Source organism: Lissotriton helveticus, chromosome 5_1, assembly GCF_964261635.1.
Source record: "Lissotriton helveticus chromosome 5_1, aLisHel1.1, whole genome shotgun sequence".
NCBI lineage: Eukaryota > Metazoa > Chordata > Amphibia > Caudata > Salamandridae > Lissotriton > Lissotriton helveticus.
Genome location: NC_136065.1, coordinates 2,105,479,052 through 2,105,505,382, shown reverse-complemented (window position 1 = coordinate 2,105,505,382; position 26,331 = coordinate 2,105,479,052). Strand labels below are relative to the sequence as shown.

At 43.4% G+C, this 26,331-nt stretch overlaps 1 protein-coding gene across 3 annotated transcripts in view; it reads left to right on the top strand.

Moving 5' to 3' along the window:
* MED22 (mediator complex subunit 22) overlaps positions 1–25,609 on the top strand; it is a 47,199-nt gene extending 21,590 nt beyond the window's left edge. The window contains exons 5-6 of one of the 3 annotated variants that reach the window (XR_013595133.1): positions 98–2,577; positions 2,654–3,017. Coding sequence is in view for 2 of the 3 variants with exons in the window: in XM_078646139.1 (XP_078502265.1) it covers positions 23,129–23,315 (187 nt within the window). In the remaining variant the exon portion in view is untranslated. Of the gene's footprint in view, positions 1–97; positions 2,578–2,653; positions 3,018–23,128 lie in introns of those variants that run through there. The other 2 variants (XM_078646139.1, XM_078646140.1) reach the window with 2 other exon arrangements.
* Positions 25,610–26,331: the final 722 nt, after the last annotated feature.

The following is a 26,331-nucleotide window of genomic DNA, read 5'->3' as shown; positions in this document are numbered from 1 at the left end:
CAGACGATCTTTGATGTATTTGGGAGCCTCTCCATAGATAGCTTTATGGGCTATGCAGAGGCATTTGAATTGCACTCTGTGCTCAATGGGCAGCCAGTTCACTCGCACAACATACACTTTTCTTGCCATCAAATATAAATGGCACATTGCATGATCATCTCCTTGCACATTCTGTTTACGCACAGGTGGCCAACCAGAGATTCGGCTTTCTCTTTAGCAGTGTTTAGGCTATGGAATTCTCTGCCTCTACTTCATTCCTAGTTGTGTCTTACCTTTGCGGAGGCAGCATAAAACTAGCTTTTGTGTTTTATGATTAAGTTCCCTTCTCTCAGACAGTAATGTGAATTCCCTTGAACTCCTATTTCTTTCATAATTTAATATTCAATTACTATTCTAACGGATTTCTGAATTCAGACTCTGTGGATAGAAATTCAGAACACAGGAAGAATTCTAGCCACTGTCACCAGCACAGAAAGGATAATTCTGTCCGTTTCATTTTGTGTTCTATATTTTAGCTGATGTGTGTGCTTTTGAATGTCAACCTTTCCTCTGGAGAAGTCAACTAGTCCATAACTGGTGCATTAATAACCAGGCCATTGTTAGTCTACAATCAATTTGTAGTGTAAGAGTTATGGGTGTTTTCTTACCACTCAGTGCCAGCTCATTGGACTTATCAAAATGTTCTAGACTAGCCCCATATTGCAGGGGCTTTTTGAGAGGTCTTGAGAATCTCAAGATTAATCGATGTGAATGTCTCTGGGATTTATTTGACTTAAGAAACCAGAAACACAACAATAATGCAGATCAAGTTGCCTATTAAAAGCGAAAAGCTAGGTGAGACATGCATAACAGTGGATTAGTCACAGTTCAAGTTGTAGTCTACAGTTGTCCTAGGTGTCATCCAGTCTTCTTCCTTTCTGTCATTCTTTACTATTTTCCCTTTAGTTTTTGTGAAGTATGGCCTTAATGCTGCCGTACCATTATCCACCCTCACTGCAGGCCACTTGCCTCAGATCACCAAACAGTTTCCCTGATATTTGTCAGCGTGCACTCAATTTGATGTCTGCAGTTATAGCATGGGGCACAACCTCTGTGTTATGGCTGCAAAACAGTTTAACTAGTGATCTGTAATCAAGTAATCTAAGAATTATTTACTTGAGTAAGGAAGAACCAAACTTAAATTGCAGCCCAGCCTTTATGACGCTTTTTGAGTTTGTATCAGACAGTTTTTATTCTTGTGCCCTGGGTGTCCACGTATGCACATGGATGTCTAGAAGCTAAGTTCCTATGGAAACAAAAGCATTGGTTCCTGTACTGTACAGGTATCCATCAAAATAAACACAGCCTCCATGTTTGTGCCATATTTTCTTCGCACTTATTACAAACGATTGCTGTACTACAAAGCTAGGGTCTGAACCATCCCCAGCTTTCTGATAACCTGAGGCCTGTGAGGTCCATTGTGCACACTAATCTAGCCAGTATGTTTTGGCCTTACTGTAGCACAGTTCTATTCCCTGATAACCAACTGCTTGTTCTGTTCCAGATTGTTTTGCAGCTGTCTCTTGACACGGTTACGCTTAATTTAAAGCAGTAGTATAGGCTGCATGGCAGTGCTGTGTGGAATAGTGCAGCCACGAAAAATATATATATATGTATACCTGTGTGTCAAGTCTTGTATTACACCTCTTACATAGATGGCATTGATTCTTCCCTCTATAGTGACACAATACCTTTTTACATCTGCAGTGCAGAGTTAAAGTTAAAGCATTCACTAATGACCTGCCTAGTGCTTCTTTTGTAAAGGTGTAATATTGTTCTTTAAACTCCATTAGAGAACCTAGCCAGTTATTGCCTTTTTTTTTTTACAGCGACACTAACGTTAGTGTTTGAAGAACATTGGTAGTGCCCTCTTGCCTAAACTTGGGCCCTGATGTATTGAAGGCCCTTCAAGGCTCACATATTCCCTTGTTCTTTGTGCTTTTTGCCACCACAAGTCAGCAGTGGGTGACCCAGGAGTGCTGTGGTTCACCCACAGGCCCCAGTTTTAAGGAGATCTTTGCAGATAGATTGCAGCGCACTTGGAAATTGTTCTGCTGAAACCAGACCATGGGATTTTCCTTCAGAAATTTTATATAGCGCGAACTAGACCCGTAGGTATTGGAGCGCTTTACATGAGAACCAGTTGCGTTACACAAAGACACATTCATTTTTGTTAGGCATGGGGAGATTAAGTGATTTGCCCAGAATCACAGGATGTTCTGCGTCATTGCCGAGACTCGAACCCGGTTCTCCCAGATTGGAGGTCGACCGCCCTAGCCGTTAGGTCACATCCTCTCCCCATGATGGATGTTCATGAATCATTAAAATAATCCAATATTCATGGCTGGCGTGAGTTAACCTCTGACCGCATCTGGGGTAATCTGCATGTCACATGTTTGTATGCTAGCAAGGCAAAGGATGCCTCCTAGCCAACTGAGGTCCATAACTAAGCATCATAAAATTGACTGCATGTAACTCCTCTTATTTAAAGGGGCAACAAATGGAATAATTTGGTAGGAAGCCCATCTAAAAAAGCAAGTTATTTTATTTTTTATTTATTTAGGGTTTTGTAAAGCGCGTAGTAACCCGTAAGCATCCCAGCGCTAAGTTATAGTTATTACTATAATTATTTAACCATCACAGGAATCTGATTCTCTCCACCCTCTTGCACACACGATTAGAATTGAGTCAAAGTTGAAATGCTTGACCTCTTTACTCTAACCATGTGGCTAATAAATCATTACTCTAATAACCTTATCCCTTTGAACTGCTAGATCCTCTGCAGGTCTGAAGCTGTTGAGATCCCTTGTATGTGTGTTCATTTTCCATGTTTTGTTAAGAAATTGAATCTGTCTGCGGATGATGGAAATTATATTTTTAAAGGTACTCATCGGTGTTTAATTTCAGTAACCTAACCATTTACTTAGCTAAATATTGTACAACTTATACGTTCAATAAAATGCAAATGATATTACCAGTACGACTGGCTGTCCTTCATCTGCCTCCAAAATGTTGGTAGTGCTGGAGAGCAGTTGGTTGATGACTGCCGAATGATACCATGAGGGGTGATCATCGATTCAGGTTTATCAGCAAACACCACTTCAGATGCAGAGACTTTGGAACCCACTCTTGAGGTAGAAAAAGCACAAGCTTCAGAATGCAGAGTGCCTCTGGCTGAAAGTTGTATATGACATTGTGCAACTTGACAGCATGCCAGTCACAGTGGCGGCTGCTTGCATTGTTTGGTGGTGAAACGTAGGGGGGGAGTTTAAAGGAAAAAAACGAATTAAAATTTCACATACCTGCCACTCCGATGGCCGCCACCTTGCTCCTTTCTTCCTCGACTCAGCAGCACACTGCGCAGGCTCCCAGATGTCAATCCAGGCGCTTCTCTTGTGCTGGGAATACTGTTCCCAGCACAGAAGAAGCACCCCAGCACAAAAGAAGCACTAGTATTGCTCTGAGTTCCCTTGTGTGCCGCTCACAGTGCCTGTAAGCCTGTGGTGAAAGCTAAGTGTGCATGTCAGTTTGGCCTGCCAAACTGACATGCACACTTAAGTACCCCTCCCCCCCAGTGCCTGTCACACAGGATTGCCTGGCCCTGCCCATCTGAGATTTCAGACAGGCAAAAATAAAATGACAATAAAAATCTTTTATTTTGTTTTTTCTCTTTTAGCACGGGGTGACGCTTCTCAGCCGTTACGGAGGAGCCACCCCTGGCCAGTCACCTGTTAGAGCCCGCTTCCAAAGACGGCAGCTGTGAGTTAATCTTACCTGCCACCAATATCATTTGCAGGACCAAGGTGGGGGGGAAGGCAGTCGCATGCCAGCATGGCTTTGGAGAGGCCATCAGGGCTACTTCTGATTCAGTCACTTGGTCAATCCAATGCCTGGAAGATTAGTCGTGCTGGGCTCAGCAAGTCACTTATCCAGCTGCCCTCTAAAAGGCTGTCTGGGCTGGGCAGAGACACAGTCAGTGTATGTAATTCTTGCTTTTGGAATGGAGACATGCACTTTAATCTCAAATACCACCGCGCATCTGACTACTCCCCCCCTACAGTGCTGCATTACCTTAGAAATCAGTATGCAGTAACTTTGAAAAGTGAATGTTTACATATATAGAACATTTTACTCCTACATTACGAAATGAAGATGGAGTGAAGACTGTAAGTCTTCTAACTTTTATTAATTTACTAATCGGCGGATGTAGATGGCACTTTGTTGACTTTTCAAGCTTATTAGTTATTCATGTGCTCTCTGCAGTTTGTGCGCTGTGCTACAACACTCCTGTTCATGGCAGCAAGTTGTGGTGTCCCCAGTGTTCTCGTGTAGTGCAATTTTGCAGTGAAATTAGAAGTTTGCTGTGTTATGCTCTAAATGAGGGGTGGAAGTACAGGACCCTCATGAGTCATTTACTATTTTTTTTGCTCAGTTGAGACAGAGGCTGCAGTTGGGCATCTGAACTTCATTGAACACCACTTCTCGAGTTAGCTGAACACCGGGGCACCCTTGCGTACAGACAGTCAGCTTCTAATGAGTCACAAATGTGGGGCCACAGTAGTGATCCGTTGAAAGTAGATCGGCGCTTAGCATCACTGAACCTGTATGTGCTTCGGTGATACTCAGATCACTAACATCATCCCCTCCCTCTCTTGCTGCTCATGAATAGTACTATAAAAGAAACAACGGTTCCTGTGGCTAATTAGGATAATATTGATAGGCAAAAGCTCAATGGCAATGTGTAAGGAGCTATAATATCAGAGGACAAGTAACCACTCATACACAAGGTTTGATTTATAATCAAATTCAGTTTTTTATATACAGTTTTAAGCAAAGAATTTTTTTTGCATTTTGTCCCTTCGTGAAATGGAACCTAAATGTGAGTTTTAACGTGGTCTATTATATACAAGGTTTCCAAAATTACAAAGAACGACCATTTATATACACATATTTAACAGCACCAGTACACAATAATACATGCTGAATAGTGGCTCGTTCTTTTAAGCTTGTCGACGGCGTTTCAACCCCTTGTATGGATGGGGGGGTCTCATCAGGACTTGGATAACTGGGACATCTACAATGATAAAGGAAAAGCATAAGGCCCATACACCGGCGCTAATGCTGGGAAGGATTGGAAAAGGTATTTGTGGGAGAGTACCTGTAATTTGATAGCGCAGCCTTGGTGAGAATGTGCCACCGTGAAAGTAAAAGTAATTAAAAGTGACTCACATGAGTAACCAGCCGGGCTCTGTCATATAATGAAATGAAAAAGAAGAATCACTTTTCTGCACTGCGTGTTAATTACAGCATTAATGGTGGAACGGAGGAAATTTCACTTAACTCAACGTGAGGCAAGGCATGCGTATAAGGAATGTTGGGCAGATGCTCCTATTTGAACACGCTACAGCCGTAGCCGTGTTGATGTTCCCTTGGAGAGAGGTGTGGCGCCGCGGCCAGGGCGACTGACGCTGGAATCTGGGGACCACGGTTCGATCCCCGGCTAGCAGGTTAGCCCAGCACCATGTGACTCTGGGCAATAGCTCGCTTAATCTTCCCAACGGCCCCTAGCGCCTAGAGACTCTTACGGGTGATTGTGCGCTTTACAAATGTGGACTTTACTTTACTTTTTGACGCGACTGAGTCAAAGTATACTGATGCGCCTGCAGGGGACAGATGATATACCGTAAGAGGGCCGCTGTCACATCCTAAATCTAATGCAGATCTAGGCTCATGGGGTGAATTGTTTGCTTACCCGGATCGGCGAAGTAATTCTGCCTGTTTGGGGTTCCTTGAGAGCCGCTTAGGTCTGCTTACGTGTGCCGCTTTCGTCGGCACTGAGGTACAATGACAGAGATCGCTTGGGAGGCGGGTGGTTAAATACCGATATTCCCGCCAAGCGATGGAAGGCCACAGTGGGGATAGCCGTATCCCTGTTTTATCCGGTGATCGGTTTCTTGTAGTAAACACAGAAGACAGACTTCCGTTTTCATACGGGCGGACTAGGATAATTACGTGTACTTAGTTATGGCAATGATACTTTTAGTTGTTCTGCCTATATCAGTATTGCCCATTTGTATCATACATCTGTATTTAGCAAATCATTTGTGCCTATTGCAACCAAATATTTTCATACATTATAAACAGTTGTTTGCATCCACATCAGTCCTGGTATCAGAATAGCGATATCACTGGCATTGCAATAAGTCGTTTTGCAACCTAAATATAAGAAAATTATAGACACAATTTGTCATGACCATATATGTAGTCCGTTTTAGCCATTTTCTGAACAGAGCGTGTATTGAATGCATCATTGCTAAGTACATATTATTCCTACGCATTTACACAGTATACATGAACTTAGATATACAAAGTGACAGTTGCTAGGGCATGCTCAGGTGACAATTGCTTATATAACATAACATACCATATTGTGCAGTGCAATGTGATGAGGATAGCCAGTTGTTATGAAACCGTGTATGAAATGGATTCATTGCTTGCATACGCGGGGTTTAGATCTAGTGTAGTGTGGTGACAAAGCCTCTCCACTCCTCAGAGGAATTGAGCCCCTCTCTATCCATTGACATTCCGTTCTTTGCAGTATGTTTGTTATGTCGCCACCTCTCTGCGGAACAGTTGCAATGTCTATTACTTGCCATTTTATTTCATCTGCAGTGTGCTTTTTTCACTAAAATGCGCCACTAATGGCGCAGAGAACCCAAGAACTCCGGTTCTGTACACTATCCCCAAAATCCACACAAGCACAACAAACCCTCCGGGCAGACCGATTCTATCAGGTTGCGGTTCCATTTTAGAACCCATTGGCTCCTACATTGACTACTTTATAAAAGACTTTGTCCCCTTACAAGAGACATATGTTTGTGACACTATGTACATGATAAATCTAGTAGATGACATGCCATTCAACCACGGCACAGACCTGTTAGCCACTCTAGAAATCAGCTCATTATACACAAACATTCCCGAACAAAAATGTATAGAAATCACAGAAAGATTCCTAGAGACCAGACCCAGACCACTACAAGTTTCTACAAGCTTCATCATTAGCCTACTAAAAATTGCCTTGCAAAGAAATTACTTTCTCTCAGCGGGGCAGTACTACCAACAATGCTCCAGGACCAGCATGGGAGCTATTTTTGCCCCGAACCTGGCTAATATCTTGTTGTATAACTCCTATATATCCCTATATCGTGTTAAGTTAGCATAGGTACGTTTGAGATTTAAACGCCATTTTTCCTTTCTTGCAACTTCTGCACACGACCCTCATTTGTGGACTTAGCTTTCAACCTAGTAGTTTGCCGTGGTGAATGTGAGAATAATATGTTATTGCTCTGATATCTGCTTTGTTTAATAAAACATGTCTGCACGGAGAGTGCTGAAGTTTCAGGAGCAACACGATATGGAATTGTTATGAGGTCTGATCTCCACGCCTTCATAGTCATAACACAAGTGCAGCCTTTGCCAACTTAGGCTTTAGGCGGGATTGATATTGCTTAGCACGAGAATTGTTAACACACTTGATGCGGTGCACATGCAGAGAGAGCTGGTGTATGCTGATGTGATTCCTTCATGCTAGGACACTAAGGTATGGGCCCGCCCTAAAACAACCCAAAGAGACCTTCTTAGCTAATAATATAATATATGTGTTAGGGAGGGTGAGATATAAGTGTTGTTAACTCTTATTCATTACAGCATGTTAACATGCTGTCACCATTCGCTTTTTATGTCTTAGTAACTATGCTGATAATTTTGCTACTGATAATAAGTATACTTGTATTATCAAAGATACTGCGCCTGAGAAGACGGCATTAGTAAATAAACCTTTCAAATGCACATGTGTCTTCTTTACTCCATGTTCTGGTTTGTAATGATAATATAACGAAAGAGTGTTCATGAGTCCCACGTACCCTGAGGTACTGTAAGTTCATGTTCTGGTTTGTCTAAACATTGGGTGTTTGATATGTCCAATGAGACACTGTAGCTAGCTCGGTAAGGGGTGAGTTGGTTGCTAAGGTAAGTTTTGGGACATCCTAATTTGCCGAGGTTCCACTCCTCTGTGCACAGTTCTGTGTGAGTACAGAAACCCTGCAACATGGCGCCCAACGGTTTCGGTGGTCTTATATCATGACACTCGAGTAGTTTATCGTTCATGCCTTAACCCCTTCACGTCCGTTTCCGGAAAACGGGGTGTCGGTGAAACCTACCTATTTTTTGAAATAGGTCTTTATTCAAGCTTGATTCTTTCTTAAACGGTTTCTTTGAATTACTACCCAGTTGTGCTACAAAGTATTCTTTGTGTTTTCTTATTTCCAATTCTGTAATGGCGGCAGCGGTGGCTATTGCGCAGCATAGTCGCGTAGCGGTACGCAACCATCTTCAGACGTACCAAGTCCCAGTTGATGGGATGGCTGTGATTTTCGTGGTATGTGCAGATCCGGCGTTTCCTTACGAGTTGTTTTACTCTTGGGTTACGTTTCCGGCTGTGGACGCTAATTCTGGTTTGTTCCACTCCTACACCGCCTCGGATGTCCCGGCTGAATATACGCCGTACAGGGCATTGGAAATACCTATTGATCATTGGCAGCATCGAGTTTGGTTTGATGGCGCCCTCCCCCACTCTATGTCCCCTGCGAGGTTAGGCCCACTCTCAATTCCAGGTACTAATTGGCCTGCGTTGGGTGGCTTTACCCCGCACCCGAATCACGGGGCTTGCACCCTGGCAGAAATTCGCAGGCTGCATGTAGTTTCCATTTCCGTGATTCGTGCTTTAGTGCAATACATCGGTCGACATCTTCCTGGTGGTCCCCAGGGGGGTGCGGCCGCTCCCCTGGAACGAGGCGGAATGCGTCTCAATCCAGTGATGGTAAATTCGGTTTTTGGTGCGCGTCCGGTTGACAACGATGACTTCCCATTCTGGCTAGCAGAGAAGTTTGATCAACTGGAGGCGGTTTTTCCGAATTCTACTCCTGCTGATAAACATAGAATGTTGACGATTACTCTACCGAAGGATATTACTCCTGAACTTGCTGACTGTGACAGCTGGGGAAAAACATTTGCGGCAGTTTATACAAGGTGCTTCGGCACCCCGTCTATGACTGCCCTGCCTGAAATCGTTAGACGTGTTCAGAATGATCACGGTCCAGAGGCAGCGGTTGAATTGGGTATGCGCCTGTGTGGTTCTTTTGAGATTGTAAGTGATCTCATTCTCTCCAATGTTAAAGGAGATGCAGTTAACTTTCAGGTGTCGAATGCTTTGGCTGCTCTGCCCGATGCCGACAAACCCCGCCAGTTAGCAAAAATTGTGGTGGCCGCTTATAAAACGATTGGCCGCACAAGTAGAGGTCTGAAATATTTTCCAGTGAAACAGATAAAACAACCACAGGGACAATCTGCAGTGACAGATGCCCAGCCCAAGTCCAAGAAACAAAATTGGCCTAAAAAACAGACACAGGGGAAGCAGACAACGCAGACTCAGGGTACTTTTCCTGCAATACAAGCTCCTGCGCCACCCGAAAAAGTTTATGATTTGCGCGACCGCGCGATGATTAAATCGCCTGATCGTTTTCAGGGTTCTGATCAACGCTCTCCTCGTTCCTTTCAGGACACATCGGCCCCGAAGACCGGTGGAGGAGGAGGGGGTGGACGTGGACGTGGTGGCCAACAAGGACGTGGCCAGTCCCGCCAGACGGACGGCGCGGTGAAGCAGGAGGATTCTACGCCTAGGCGTCCGCAGTTTGCGAAAAAGAAAGTCGCAGCCTTAACAGCGCATCGATATGCCACAGATAGTGAGAACGCGGCTTCGGAATCTGACGTGGGCTCTGACCTTGCTGGACAGCGCGGCGGAGATAACCATAGTCAGAGAGGCGCTGCGTCCACTACTGAGGGTGACAGCGACTGATGTCTACGTTGTGATAGAAACAGCGGATACGAGACTTGCTCCCCCTGAAAGACTATATGAAATTGTCCTGTTAATTGAAGGTGACATACAGCGTACCGTTAAAGGTGTATTTTGGGAGAATCTGTCTTCTACATATGATATTTTACTTTCGGAGGCTGACTGGCCCCCACCTTTTGTGCTCGCGGCGCCGCGAGGGGAGGAGGTAATCCTACCCAGTTTCGCGAACACTGTCTCGAAAGAGCATGCGCAGCATTTTGCAGAAGAGTGGGCTCGGGCTCTCGCGCCGGCTCTGTACCGTAACCAATGTGGTTGGGATAAATTGTCGCCTTGCCACGAAATTCCGTTGCGTTCTCAGCCGCAGCCTCAACCTCAATATCCCATTCGGCGTGAAGCAAAATCTTCCGTCGCGGAAATCCTTGAACAATTGGAATATCAGGGAGTTATTGAAACGTGTGTGTCACCGATGAATAATCCCCTTTTTACTGTGAATAAACCTGACGGATCATATCGTTTGGTTTTGGATTACCGGCATTTGAACTCGCATTGCCGTAACTGTGCAGTACAGAATACACACGGCTCTGCCCTAGTGGATAGTCTCGTGCGTAAGCGTTTCAAGACAACGCTTGACATATCCAATGGTTTTTATGCCCACAGATTGGACAGCTTTAGCTCCCAATGGACCAGTTTTACAAGCGCTGGAGTCCAAAAGCAATTCCGGCGTCTTCCAATGGGCTACAAGAATAGTCCTGGTGTATTTACCGCTCGAATTGTCTCTATTCTGGAGGCACTCGACCCTGATGCTTTTTCGTATGTGGATGACATATATCTCACAGACGACGATATTTGGGAGCATTTGTGTCGTGTGAATTCTCTTGTTTGCAACTTCGCAGACATGGGTTACAAATTCAACTTTGCAAAATCGCACATTGCTGAACACACAGTGTTGTTTTTGGGCTATGAGCTCAACAATGAAGGTAGAGGTTTGGCTCCTCACTTCTTGGAGAAGTGCGCACAATTGCGCGCACCAACAACTCTGAAAAAATTACAATCCTTACTGGGCTTTTTGAATTTCGGCAGAACTTACATTCCGGAATATGCCCAGCGTATCAAGCCTTTGTATGCTTTGATACAACCAACTTTCTCAAAATCATGCTGGCTGCCTGAGCATTCAGCCATTTTGCAATCCTTGCAGGCTGATCTGCTCGCTTCTAAATATTTACTGACTCGTGATAACCACACCAACCTGGTCATAAGAATAATTCCTGGGACGGTGGGTTTCACCTACCTCACTTTTAATGAAGGTGACACAGTACCTATTGCTTACAAGTCACACTTGTACACCTCGGCTGAGATGCGGTTTCCCACCATAGAAAAGGTTTTAACTGCTGTACAGATGGCAATTCTAAAAGAACGTGCTCTGTCACAGGGGAAGCGCATGCTAGTGGTAACACCCTGTCCTCATTTAGAGGCAGTCACGAAAGCCAGTGTACCAAATTCAAAGGCTTTGCACCCTCGGTGGATTCAGTGGGCTGCGTCATTGTCATCCGCAGATGTCATGTTTATTTTTGACGCTTCCTTACGGTCGCAGGAGTACTTGCAGTATGAATTCGTTCACCCTGCTCCTCTGGCGATGCGACCTTTGGAGGACTTCCATTGCATCATTTACACTGATGGGTCGGCGCAGGTTGCGCATGGCTCTAAACATGCCTACGTTTCCGCGTGCGCCATTGTGGTCGGTGCTATGTTGAATGATGAGTTCATTTCCAGGGAGGTACACACGTTGCCCCTGGGCGATTGCACCGCACAATTGGCAGAGCTTCGTGCTCTATTACTAGCTTTGGAGTACGCAGATCCAAGTGTTACTACTCTAATTGTAAGTGATTCTTACTACTGTGTCCAGTCTTACAATGAAAACTTGTTCTTTTGGATTCAAAATGATTTTCATGATTCCAAGGGTAGCACAATAAAACATAAAATGATCTGGGTTCGAGTGGCAGAGCTTAAGGCTAGGTTGCCACTCGTTTATGTGATTCATACTCTCGGTCATCAGCGCGTGGGAGTTCACGCTGTTGGCAACTCGCTTGCTGATGAAGCAGCGAAATCAGCAGTATCTACATACTTAGTTGCAGCAGTTACTAGGTCTAAAACCAAGATTGATAGCGACATCTTGGCAGCGATTGCTGCCTCTGAGAAGGGAAGTAAACATCCTTCGGGGTTCCCTTCGAAGTATAAATACCACTTAAGTCCCGAAAAGGTTCCTTTTGTGACAATTCCTGATGTTGGGGAACGGCTGATTCCCAACTCGGATCGCAGAACAGACTTGATTACAGCGGCTCATGAAGGTGTGGCGTCTGCGCATGCGGGCGTCTCAGCCACTGTAACGCAACTACAACATCGTTTCTGGTGGCGGGGACTGTACAAACAGACGCGTGATTATGTCCTTCTTTGTGACATATGCCAGCAGATTAAACCTTCAACTGCTACGCGTCCGCCTCAGACTCAGTTGTACATTTCTAATAAACCACTAGGCTGTGTTTATTTAGATCACTGCGGTCCATTTTCATCTGATACTGCGTATAAATACATCTTAGTAGCAGTTGACTCATGCACACGCTTTGTGTGGTTATGGCCACATCGCAGCGCTGATTCCCGGACTGTCATCAGAGATTTGCGTATCTTTATAGGGATTTTTGCCTGTGGTACCTTCCATTCGGATCAGGGTCCGGCTTTCGCCTCTAAGGCGTATAAGGATGCCATGACTTCGATGGGGGTCCAAGTCAAGTTTTCGTCACCCTACAGACCTGAGGGTAATTCTGTAGTTGAACGAATGAACCGTGATTTAAAGCAATCTTTGACAGCCCGAGTTATAGGCACTGGCAGAAACTGGCTGGCTCACCTCTATGGCGTGCAGCGTGCTCTTAATAATCTCCCTAGAAGGTCTCTGGGTGGGCGGACCCCATACGAAATGCTCTTTGGCATCAAGATGTTCGTCCCTGACCTTGACGGTCTAGACTCGGTGGTTCGCGCCACTTCCTTTGACGCAGATGAACATTGCAATGTTTTACAGAATCTACAAAAGACGAGAGACACTCTTGCAAAGGAACATTTGCCCTCCACATCGGATGATGCGTTGCAGATCCCGGTAGTTGGCTGGCTACCCCAAGTTGGAGAACTGGTTCGAGAGAAGATCGACAACAAGAAAGAGTTTGGTCCCTCCTATCGAGCTCCAGTCCCAGTGCTTGGAGTGAAGGGCACAAGAACAGTCATTTTACCACCACTTCCAGGTCGTAAGGAAAACAGGTTTATTTCTATTGACAATGTCAAGATACACAGAGTGGCCGATTCTTCTTAGCATGACACCGGCTGTTTCATGTCCTTCCATTGTGAGAAATTCAGTTATGCACACTGCTTCTAATAATGAACCTGAGGTGGCCATCGAATTACCTGCTGTTTCCAGTCCATTATTGAATAATTTACCAGGAACTAACCTTGATGAGACAGACTATACATACCCCACTGATTTGTCCATGCCCGACCTGCAAGCTCGTTTAGCCACGGAATCCAGATTTTCATTTGACTCTGCTTCCCTTGCCTCGAAAAAACCCTCTAAAATTGCATTATATGCTAGCCTGTTTAAAAAACATTTTTTGATACCTCCTTGGATATACATTTGGCTGGTCCTTTTTTCAGTTTACCTTTTTATGTCAATTGGTTTTGTGTTTTATTTTTTTCGGATTATGAATGGACACTATGTCGAGGAGAGAACTTGCATTACTCATTTGAATGGAACTTTGGCCCCACTTTCCTCTTCACATTCTACACACAGATTAAAAAGAGACTTGACTTTGGTTAACATCACAGCGTGGCCTGTTCTGGATGGAATCGCGTGGGATGCAGTTCGTTTTCAGATTCATGGTCCAACGGAAGTCGTTAATGTCCCTAATGTACTAAGAGTTAATATGGGGGATGTGGTGAAACAAAACATTCGTTCTGATGATTGGGATGTTAATGCTGTGGAAAGTTTGTTTTCTGATTTGAAATATTATGCTGCTTTTGATGCTGAGGATTTATATTTAGAATCTGCTAATTATGGTGAATTGTTCTGTTACCAACATTATGGCAATCACTTCTTACACAAGACATCTTCCCGGAGGGATGCGGTTAATTTTACTCAGTGGGAACATTGCCCAGCACCTACACAAGGGAGTTCAGAAACGTTTCTAAAAAAGTATACTTATTTCACTGACTTTAATCAGTCCAATCCCGAGTCCTTTTATTTTAAATTTCACAAACAGCCACTGTCCAAGGTTCGACTTACAAATACAAAATTGTTATATTCAAAGGCCTTCCTGGATCAATTAGTTACTGGAGGGTATGAGTTATGGAAGGATACCATAGACCTTAAATCAGTTTGGGGCTCAAGGGCCTGGCAGGTACAAGGCACTGAGGCTTTGCACCGTGCATGTCTCATCCCGAATCATATGTGGTTTTTAAATGAAACCATTTCCCAGACCACATGCTTTGGATTGGCTACATCTAAGAGGTTAAACTCCCCGTCTTTCCCGGAGTTGGAGGAATATGAGAATTGGAGTAATTTTACTAAATTGTCCATTAGAGAAATACAGGCTCTGCTTCTGAATTCCTCCTTTAACATTTCCAGTATGAATCCCAAGGGTTGGCTGCTTTGGCACCGTAGTGCTGATTCTTGCCAGAAACGATTTTTAAATATAACTGACGGGTTTACGACTGTTAGATCTGATCCCCGTTTTGATTTGAGTCATACTGTCACCTCTTACTCTGTTGGCAAGTTGTGTCAAGCTTGGCTGAAACATTCAACTTTACCTGCGGTTAAGTATCACCTTTCCAAACTGAATGCAGACGTGGATTTGAATGATTTCATTAAGGGCCCAGCTAGTGGCAGGTCGAAAAGGTGGTTATATGGTGTTTACAATGAAATTTGGAAACTCTCACAGATTGAGGCTGCTTCACGCCTTAGGGCTATTGATCAGGCAAATCTTGAGAAAGTGCTTGCAGTGGTTGACAATAGCATTAACGTGCTTTCCTCTAGAATTTACACATTAGATAATATTGTGTCGTCTGTTGTTGATATTGTGCATGATGAAGTGTCTGTATTATACCATGGTCAAAATCAATTACGTTCAATCATGCAGTTTGCATGGACACTACAGACTCTAAAAATGGGTAAAGTTCCCTGGGGATACATGAACGTTTCCTCTTTATTTGCACCATTTAATTTGACTGACAAACAACGCTTGCTTTCAATGCGTGATGCTTCCTTTTCTATGCTCCATATTGAAAGATTGGAATCTTTACCTTTTTCTGTGGCAGAGACCACTGCTGCTACGTGGCTTATCCACGGTTTAATAACGCTGCCTTTTGCTTTATATAAGTTTTCAAATTGTATGAAATATGTGCCAATAGGTCGTTTTGAACCCTTAGGTAGCGGTTTTCTTCATGAGGTCTGGTCACTCCCATACACATACAGATGTTTCAAGGATGAACAAGAGGTTTATCTAACAGGGGATGAGTGTACTGAGACGCCAGATCATTCTTTAATGTGCAGACACATACAGTTACACGGTTCATGTAATAAGGACCGACCGAATATGGCTTGCGTTTTACAGGGCACGCCAGTTCCTGCTATCATCCCCACGTTTAAATTGTTAGAGAATGGTAGTTATTTAATGCTCAATAATGAAAACTGTTGTGGTTTAATTAAAGGTATAGCTTTCATAGTAACAGTTAGTGAGCGAGTTATTTGCTGCAGAAATGTTCTTTATCCTCCCACACGTGAACATAGGGAGTCTTCCATTTGGCCACAGATACCGACCTTGGGAGCAGAATTCAGCGGCATGGCTAGAATAAGAGCTCTATTGTCCCAGAAAGAGGTGGCCTTGAGCTCGGCCCGTGAAACTTTCGTGCTTCACATTGCTAACACCCGCACGGAGGTTCAGGCTCTTTTAAACACTGATTTGCCCTTGCATTTCGGAGCCATGGTCCGTTCAATCTTTAACGCATCCTCCACAACGGGCCTAGCACATTTTTTTAAAGTTGTTAGCGGTGGTCTCGTGACTTCCTTTGAGAAGATTTTTGGAGTCATCCCTGCTTTCTTCCATTCTATTTTTTCATCCTTGTTTGGAGGGTTCCCGTTTTTGCTTGCATTAGCGGCTGGCGCATTGGTGGTTTTCTGCCTCTTTAAATATGGATGCCCTTCCTGTGCAAGACCACGCACAGCTACTACTGACGCGGTTTCGCAACCGCATGCTTGATTACTATGGCACACTGCCGTTAGCGACTCTAAGCACGGCGTTTGGATTATCTTTTCGGTTCTCCTATTTCACCTGTGTCCAGCCTGTATTTCGCTGTCTGACCTGTGATTTCCTTTGGGCCATTGATTTGTGTCTCTGCGGACCAGCATCTTCTGACGTCGATTTTAATCAACTGATGAGTCCTATCATTGCTCACGAGTTGGTTTGTTCTGACGAAAGGGTTATGGCCTTGGCGGTGGCACATGGACTAATGGGTCCCTGGGATGTGTTGTCGGCAGCGCAAAATTTCTTGGAACTAAGTTTTCTTGAAAGCCCACCGAGTTGTCCTCTGATGGTTATAGAGGATCCGGTGCTGGAAGATCACGTATGTTCCTTTCATCTTTTAAATTGGATGGCTGAACTGTTTTCTGATGAGGACAGTGACTTTCTCCTGGAGGCTGTTGCAGCTTACTTTTCATATACGGTCTTATCATAGACACTGCCTCAAATTGACATGCTGATTGATAGCATTTCCTTGATTTTATTGACTTTTGGTCAAGACATTTTATTTTTTGCTTGCCTATTGGCTTGAGCCACAGTATATTTGTGGGCTATTTTTTTAGCATTAATTTTTTTATTTAAATCTTTATTCATGCTCGTTTATAAATGGATTCTGCTCTCATGTGATGGCACTTCTGTTACCTTATTTAGTCCGTTATCGGATCATGGGGGGGTGTTGTATAACTCCTATATATCCCTATATCGTGTTAAGTTAGCATAGGTACGTTTGAGATTTAAACGCCATTTTTCCTTTCTTGCAACTTCTGCACACGACCCTCATTTGTGGACTTAGCTTTCAACCTAGTAGTTTGCCGTGGTGAATGTGAGAATAATATGTTATTGCTCTGATATCTGCTTTGTTTAATAAAACATGTCTGCACGGAGAGTGCTGAAGTTTCAGGAGCAACACGATATGGAATTGTTATGAGGTCTGATCTCCACGCCTTCATAGTCATAACACAAGTGCAGCCTTTGCCAACTTAGGCTTTAGGCGGGATTGATATTGCTTAGCACGAGAATTGTTAACACACTTGATGCGGTGCACATGCAGAGAGAGCTGGTGTATGCTGATGTGATTCCTTCATGCTAGGACACTAAGGTATGGGCCCGCCCTAAAACAACCCAAAGAGACCTTCTTAGCTAATAATATAATATATGTGTTAGGGAGGGTGAGATATAAGTGTTGTTAACTCTTATTCATTACAGCATGTTAACATGCTGTCACCATTCGCTTTTTATGTCTTAGTAACTATGCTGATAATTTTGCTACTGATAATAAGTATACTTGTATTATCAAAGATACTGCGCCTGAGAAGACGGCATTAGTAAATAAACCTTTCAAATGCACATGTGTCTTCTTTACTCCATGTTCTGGTTTGTAATGATAATATAACGAAAGAGTGTTCATGAGTCCCACGTACCCTGAGGTACTGTAAGTTCATGTTCTGGTTTGTCTAAACATTGGGTGTTTGATATGTCCAATGAGACACTGTAGCTAGCTCGGTAAGGGGTGAGTTGGTTGCTAAGGTAAGTTTTGGGACATCCTAATTTGCCGAGGTTCCACTCCTCTGTGCACAGTTCTGTGTGAGTACAGAAACCCTGCAACAATCTACATGGACCACGTGGAACACACATTTGCCCTAAACGAAGATAACATATACCGCTCCAACATTAAATGTTGGAATCGGTATGTAGACAATGTCGTCCTGATTTGGACAGGAACATGCATGGAATTTATTGATTTCGTCACACGCTTAAACACCATGCAAACACATCTAACATTCACATCAACAGTACATGAGTCCAGCATAGCATTTTTAGATCTCAACATAAATCATGACAATGGGGCCTTATACACCTCCCTCCACAGGCAAACCACAGAAAGAAACACGCTTCTATCATATCGCAGCCACCATCCCCCTGCCCTGAGGGATGGCCTTCCCTTTGGCCAGTTTTTAAGGATACGACGTAACTGTTCATACAAAGCTGATTATATGAGAGAGGCCGAAATACTGAGAACCAAACTAGTCACAATAGGCTATCCACACAAACTGGTCAAGAGATCACTTAAGCGAGCATGGCACTGCCCAAGGGAGGAACTGCTCAAAACAAAAGACAAACCAAAGATGGAAAGAATGGTGTGTGTCACAACCTTTGGTATCCACACCAACCAGGTACGCAAATTAATTACACAAAATTGGGGTATAATCAAAAGCATAGACCCTACCATAGACGACCCCTTGTTTGAATACAAAAGAGAAAAGAATATTAAAGACCATCTTGTGCGCTCTGCCACAGATAAAAAAACGTCTGCAACTGGTACACTGCTTGATACATGGGGCCTTCCAAAAATAAAAGGGCATCGCAAATGTGCTTCCTGTGTATCTTGTAACACAACAACCTTTGAACATGGCACAGTTAAATACAATTTAGAAAACTTCACGAATTGCAACACTCGTAATGTAGTGTATTGTATCTGGTGCCCATGCGGCCTACCATACATAGGCCAGACACAACAACCTATCAAAGCACGAATCGGCCAACATCGGAGCCGCATTCGGAGATCTGTACCTAATGCGCCATTAGTAGCGTATTTTAGTGAAAAAAGCACACTGCAGATGAAATAAAATGGCAAGTAATAGACATTGCAACTGTTCCGCAGAGAGCTGGCGACATAACAAACATACTGCAAAGAACGGAATGTCAATGGATAGACAGAGTTAAGTCCATTGAAGAGGGGCTCAATTCCTCTGACGAGTGGAGAGGCTTTGTCACCACACTACACTAGATCTAAACCCCGCGTATGCAAGCAATGAATCCATTCCGTACACTGTTTCATAACAACTGGCTATCCTCATCACATTGCACTGCACGATATGGTATGTTATATAAGCAATTTTCACCTGAGCATGCCCTAGCAACTCACTTTGTATATCTAAAGTTTGTGTATACTGTGTAAATGTGTAGAAATAATATGTACTTAGCAATGATACATTCAATGCACGCTCTGTTGTTCAGAAAATAGCTAAAACGGACTACATATATGGTCATGACAAATTGTGTCTGTAATTTTAGGTAGCAAAATGACTTATTGCAATGCCAGTGATATCGCTATTCTAATACCAGGACTGATGTGGATGCAAACAACTGGTTTATAATGTATGAACATATTTGGTTGCAATAGGCATAAATGATTTGCTAAATACAGATGTATGATACAAATGGGCAATACTGATATAGGCAGAACAACTAAAAGTATCATTGCCATAACTAAGTACACGTAATTATCCTAGTCCGCCCGTATGAAAACGGAAGTCTGTCTTCTGTGTTTACTACAAGAAACCGATCACCGGATAAAACAGTGATACGGCTATCCCCACTGTGGCCTTCCATCGCTTGGCGGGAATATCGGTATTTAACCACCCGCCTCCCAAGAGATCTCTGTCATTGTACCTCAGTGCCGACGAAAGCGGCACACGTAAACAGCGGCTCTCACGGAACCCCGAACAGGCAGAATTACTTCGCCGATCCGGGTAAGCAAACCATTAACCCCATGCGGCTAGATCTGCATTAGATTTAGAATGTGACAGCTGCCTTCTTACGGTATATCATCTGTCCCCTGCAGGCGCATCAGTCTACTTTGACTCAGTCGCGTCAAGAGAACATCAACACGGCTACGGCTGTAGCGTGTTTAAATAGGAGCATCTGCCCAACATTCCTTATACGCATGCCTTGCCTCACATTGAGGTAAGTGACATTTCCCCCGTTCCACCATTAATGCTGTAATTAACACGCAGTGCAGAAAAGTGATTCTTCTTTTTCATTTCAATATATGACAGAACCCGCTGGGTACTCATGTGAGTCAATTTTAATTACTTTCACGGTGGCACATTCTCACCAAGGCTGCGCTATCAAATTACAGGTACTCTCCCACAAATACCTTTTCCAATCCTTTCCAGCATTAGCGCCGGTATATGGGCCTTATGCTTTTCCTTTATCATTGTAGATGTCCCAGTTATCCAAGTCCTGATGAGACCCCCCATCCATACAAGGGGTTGAAACGCCGTCGACAAGCTTAAAAGAACGAGCCACTATTCAGCATGTATTATTGTGTACTGGTGCTGTTAAATATGTGTATATAAATGGTCGTTCTTTGTAATTTTGGAAACCTTGTATATAATTGACCACGTTAAAACTCACATTTAGGTTCCATTTCACGAAGGGACAAAATGCTAAATGTTTTCTTTGCTTAAAACTGTATATAAAAAACTGTGAATTTGATTATAAACCAAACCTTGTGTATGAGTGGTTACTTGTCCTCTGATATTATAGCTCCTTACACATTGCCATTGAGCTTTTGCCTATCAATATTATCCTTATTAGCCACAGGAACCGTTGTTTCCTTTATAGAATTAGCACCCTGGTTCCTCCGTGAGTAGGGTTCCCCTGTTCTTGTCCTACAGCTCATGAATAGTAGGCACTGCAACCTAAAACTAGGGACAGCAGCATCACAATATGCTGCTGCCACCCCCCCCCTCTAACATAGTCATTGCTATCCACACACGCAAGGCCTCAGTCTGTACCTGAGTATATGTTTATCCAAATAACACCAGCCACCTCCATGCGATTACTTAAGGCATGAGCTGTAGCAGATGTGACATCCTACCCCACGCGACTGCCTCTCACTCATCAATACAGGTTTGTGGGGTCTGGTCTTAAAGCCATGTATCAAGCTTAGGAAATTGAGCCTGTGCTACATATTGCACTAGGACAGTGTGAAGCTGGAACACAAACTATGTTGTGTCTTGTTTTTGTTCATCTTCTTTTGCTGGGTTATGTCCAACACAGTAATCATTGATGCATTGTTTCAAATAAAGTTGAATAGTGAATGTTATGCATATTTGGGATTTGTGTTACTGTGGGATGTTTTTCTGCTTCTCAGTCTCTATGAATTGTCTTGCCACCAGATTTTGTTTTGTGATTGTCACCCCATTTTAGCTACTTTTCCTTTTTACCTCTGCCCTGTGATCTTCGCTTTATCTGCTCTTCCACCCCTTTCTGGCACCTTAGTCCACTGCCTCAAGCTCAGGCGTGCTTTGCTGTATATTGTTACAAGAGGCATTAGAACTGTGAGTTTCAGTTAAGACCAGGTGCAGAATTGGTACTTTTAATGGCACAAATCGTCTCGTGCATCCAAAGGCAGAATTACTTAAACAGCTAGTTTACCATAATTATTCATTTTAAATGTGCCCTTTTAAAAAATATTTAGAATTGTATTTTTTTATGAAACCTCGTGTCTCCCCTTTCTCTGCTTCTGACTCTTCCCGGATCGGGCAGAGTTTGTGAGCACCCTAGTTTTGTTGTTTTACTTTTGCCCTTGCACCATATGAATGCAGGGTCTCTAGGTATGGACCTTTCCGCCGGTGGCAGGGATGCTTGCAGTCTGGAATCTGTTCTTAATTCCCTGCTCCTTGTCTAGTCACTTTGGCATATTGCAAGTATCAGATTTTATTAATAAAACTAATATTATTCTTCGTTCCTAGAGGGATTCGTTGGGGTTTCAGTCAAGAGCCTGCTAAATCATTCTAAAACTTGTGTTGCTTTTATGCTTGTTGAAGGGAGCCCATCCCTCACACCCCAACTCCTCAAGGCCCAAACTTGGAGCTTGAAGTAGCCTCTCCAGCCGGAGCGCAGGATCCAGTCCAACCGGACCCCTCCTCCCCCCAACCCGTCTCGGAGTTTATATGAAAGACCTAGACACATTTGCTTTGGGCAGCACTCTGACAGGTCCTTACTCTGGTTGCAGTGTGTACAAAGCACGTAAACACTGGCAGTGGGTGGCTGTCAGCCCTTCCAGTAGGCAGTGCATATTCCAGGATTGTCTTCTTTTAACCACTAAGGGTTCCACCAAAGACGTCGTTGCATCAGCTGCCTGTTGTAACCTTTCAGCTCATCGATTCCAAATCCTCTTAAAGCCCGGTAGGCAGGTACGTCTGCTGTGTGTGCTGTATAAGAAATGAACTTCACCCACTCACAGATTCTGTCAGGGTGACCATGATCCTTCTGTGTCCCTAGATACCCCCCCATCCTAATTTCATGGACATCTTCAAGTCTTACCCCTATCCCAGCTTTCTTTAGATTAGTTTTCTTAGTTTGCTGTTCATTTATAGCCTCTGCATCAACAATGTTGCAGGCATACATTTAGATGAAGATAAAGAGTTCCAGTATTGTCAACCCGCACACAATATCAATGGTCCATGTATGGCAACATGCCTACTGAGAGATATGAAATGGACTGACCCGCCACACCAACTCGTACTCCCACCACCCAATCTGCAAGGAATAGGAAACAAACCCACTCCTGGAATGATTTGTGCCCGCTTTTAACCAGGATTTCCAAATGAACGTTTATATTTTCATAGGTCGATATTAAATGCATATGCACATGATTCCATAAGCTGCCTTCAAAGTTATGGCTTAAAAACGTACGCCCTCGCGCCAAAGTTTGAATCCTTTCTCAGTGTGTGCTAGGTATAAAGTATATTTCATAACTGGCCATGTTTGTGCCCTTTCAGTCTTGTTCATTCATTGGAATAACTAGTTGATTAAATGGATGTGTATAATGGGCAGCTTGTAATATTCTGCTTATGCAGCCATTTCATTGGTTGTATCACGTTGGTATAATGATTGTGTTGCTTTTCTTGCAGGACAACTTGTCACTTTCTTAATGCTTTGCTTCTGTCTTGCTTTTTTCTTCCCTTTTTTCTTTTGGTTGTTTTCTTATTGGCTGGCCCTTGCTTTGTGTCTTTCCTACGTGGGTGGGTTTATGTTCTGGTAAGTACAGCCTATGCAACACCAACGACCTGCCGCTGTGTGAAGTGTACTGGAGCCAGGACAGCACATCTTCGTCCCCGGTGAGGTCCAACTCTCCACTGGTGGCGCCCGCCGAACAGAGTGGCATCACCCAGCATTGCCCATCCCCGCCGAACCCCCACCTCAATGGCCACCATCACCCCATGGACCACATGTAAAGGGAAGGAGCTCCCCTCATCCGACGCCTGTCTTCCAAGACAGCAAAGCTACAAGAGTGGAGCCAAAAGGAGAGACCAAAAGGGCCATTGCTGCTGTATATTTGTGCATTTCAGTCCCTAGCCGAAGAATATTGTTTTCTGGTTAAAACCTCGTTCTGCTGAAAGTGTATCACTTTGTGAAAGTTTTCCTTCGGGGACCGTCCCAGGTTTATTTAAAGTGTAAAATGTAAACCATTTTTTCTATCTTCCATATGATTAATTACTGATTCATTGCTATGTATTGGATTTTCAGTTTTTGTAAAATATTTGGATTTCTTTTATTCATTGCCATGTATTGGATTTTCAGTTTTTGTAAAATATTTAGATTTCTTTTAATTGTAAAACATTGATGAACCTGATAGATACGCTTGTCTTTGCTGCCGGGGTGTTGTCAGATTCTAGGAGTGACACGATTGGCAAGTTCCTGCAATGATGTCTGTCTCATGCATAAGACCTGATGTCCCAGTCAGATGTTCCCTAGCGTGATGTCACAGTCTGGTTCTTGCAGTGATGTGACAGTCTCATGTCTTACCAGGATGCCACAGTCTGATGCCTGATACATGCAGTTCTGACATCCTTTTCCTGCACAGAAGTCACTGCCCGAAGACCGCTCCTGCATTGATGCTGGAGTCTGGCATTTGCCTCCTTCAGTGAGGTCACATTCTGGAGTGATGTCACTCTATGGACTCTTGTTGACCTTGCTGCAGTGATGTCACAGTATGATGGCATGTTTGTACAGTAATGTCACAGGTTACTGCAGTGAAGTCATTCTGACTTCTGGTTCCTGCAGTGGTGTTGTAGTCTCCAATGAGTCTCTCCACCTGGCATGGGTGCCAATTGAGAACTCTGTGAAGCTGAAGTCCATCCCCGGATTCTGCACGTGTACATCTTTGGGGAATATAACGTGTTTTGATATAAAATGAAAAATACCACCCTTTAATAGAAGGGGAAAAAAGTGACTGTGACAAGAAAAAGAAACAGCCAAGAGAGGGTGAACTTGGGAGATATTTATATATTCTCTCTCCCTCCCTGTCAAGAAGCACTGAGCTGTTTTAGGCACATATACCAAACTTGTGTGATTCGCCAGCATTTTAAACTCACCAAAACTAACAATATTGCTTTGTTTTATGTTGCCAGAAACTGTCAGTGCAGAGCCACAGTTTCACCCACAAATTAGCTTTACCTAATCAACCCCTACCACCACGCGCCAACTATGATATGTTGAGTTTTAGTACTTGGGTTCTTGCTAAAATGTTCTGATTATGCTCACCAAGGCATGCGGAAAATCACATCTCCCATCTCCTAGACATTGAGCCCTTTCTGTAGCCTGTGTACCACCAGTGCTCCAGCTGTGGTGAGGATCAGTGGCATCAACTTTACAGTGCTACAGGTGACCCCAACATCAGGCCCCAGCATCCTGAATGTTCATCAGTACTGTTGATGGGGCACCTTCATTTTCAAGCTGTTTGACTGTTGCTACTGGACTGCAGAGTTCTCTCTTTATTTTAGAGCACCAAAGCTAGCTTACTAATACGAGAACTTTTGATTGTGAAATTGAACTTTGCATTTCATTTCAAATACAGAAAGAAGTTTCCACTCACCCCCCCCCCCCCCATGCTGCATTAAGTGCGAAGGCTTTAGCTTTTTTACTGCCAAGCGCTTACAGAAAAGAACTCCGAAAGACGCATGTTGTCAAATTCATTATGTAAAAATTCCTCCTGTCGGCCAAAATTAATATGTATTTTTAGTAATCGAAACATTATTCATTGAAATGCACCTTAGGCCAACACCTAATTGACAACATCAAGGAAATTGCTTTGAAAAGTTTGAGCACGCCTGGTGACAAAAAATATGCAGAACTTGCGCAATTCCTAAAATGCACATTTGAGGACAATGATCCTAGAGGGGAAGAAATAGAACAAAGAGATGTACAGTTTTTTGTTTCATTTTGACATATCACGCTACCTCTTCCATCTGCAATGACCATGGATTATTTCTCAAGCTTGTCAAAAAATTATTTTTCTCATCTTTTAATGCGAAATGCATTCTTGTGACCATTTCAAATGATTGTTATATAATAGAATTAGAACTGAAGTAAAATAGGAAGTCCTTTGGAAGAAAAAAAAACATTGACCCACCGGATATACAAACTATTGTTACAAATAGTGTTGCTCATATTGTTTTTATAGGTTCCTTACGTTTCTTTTTTTGCATGTTAATTATAGAAAACTACAGAATAAAGTGGAGTTTTGGTACATTTTGTAAAATACTATTTTGTCCAAAAAGGTGATCGGGCATGTGAGCTGGAAGAATAGGTTATTCTTGGACACTAAGTTAAGGGGCATTGGCTAAAAAAACAAAAATGCCTACTTTGACGTTCCTTACTATTAATACTTTTATTTTCATTCCCAAAACCTCCTTCCAAATGTTTATATTTAAAACGTTTTTCTAAGCATTCCCTTTGTGCTGTCCATCATTTAGTAAACTACATTCATCCCTTGCAGCCGGAAGTGATATGAGAGGAAAGTTGTATATTCTTATATGTGGGTAGTAGAAAAAACACAAGATTTCAATATCACTTAGAACTTTGTGCATTTATTGATCACACACTGCCCCCTTGCCCTCCGCCTGATGTTGTATACTTTTTAAACAATGGTAGTGTCCAAAATGGAGGTCAGACCAAGTAAGAAAATGCTTTCCAAAAAACCTATAAAATTGGAATTGGAAGAGTCTTAGACTGGTGAATCTGGTACAAGCAGTGGCGGCTCCTCTGCTAAGGTGAAGGAGTGTCACCGCACTGCTCTTAGAGCAGTGAAAAGGGGAAGAATAAAATGATAATAACAAGGTTATTATCGATTATTTTTGGTTTCTGCGGTCTGGTGGCTCAGGGAGGAGGAGAGGACTGCGCAGACTAAGTGCACATGACTGCTTGGCCGGCCGCTTCGCCCGGCCAAGCAGTCATGCGCACTTGGTCCTG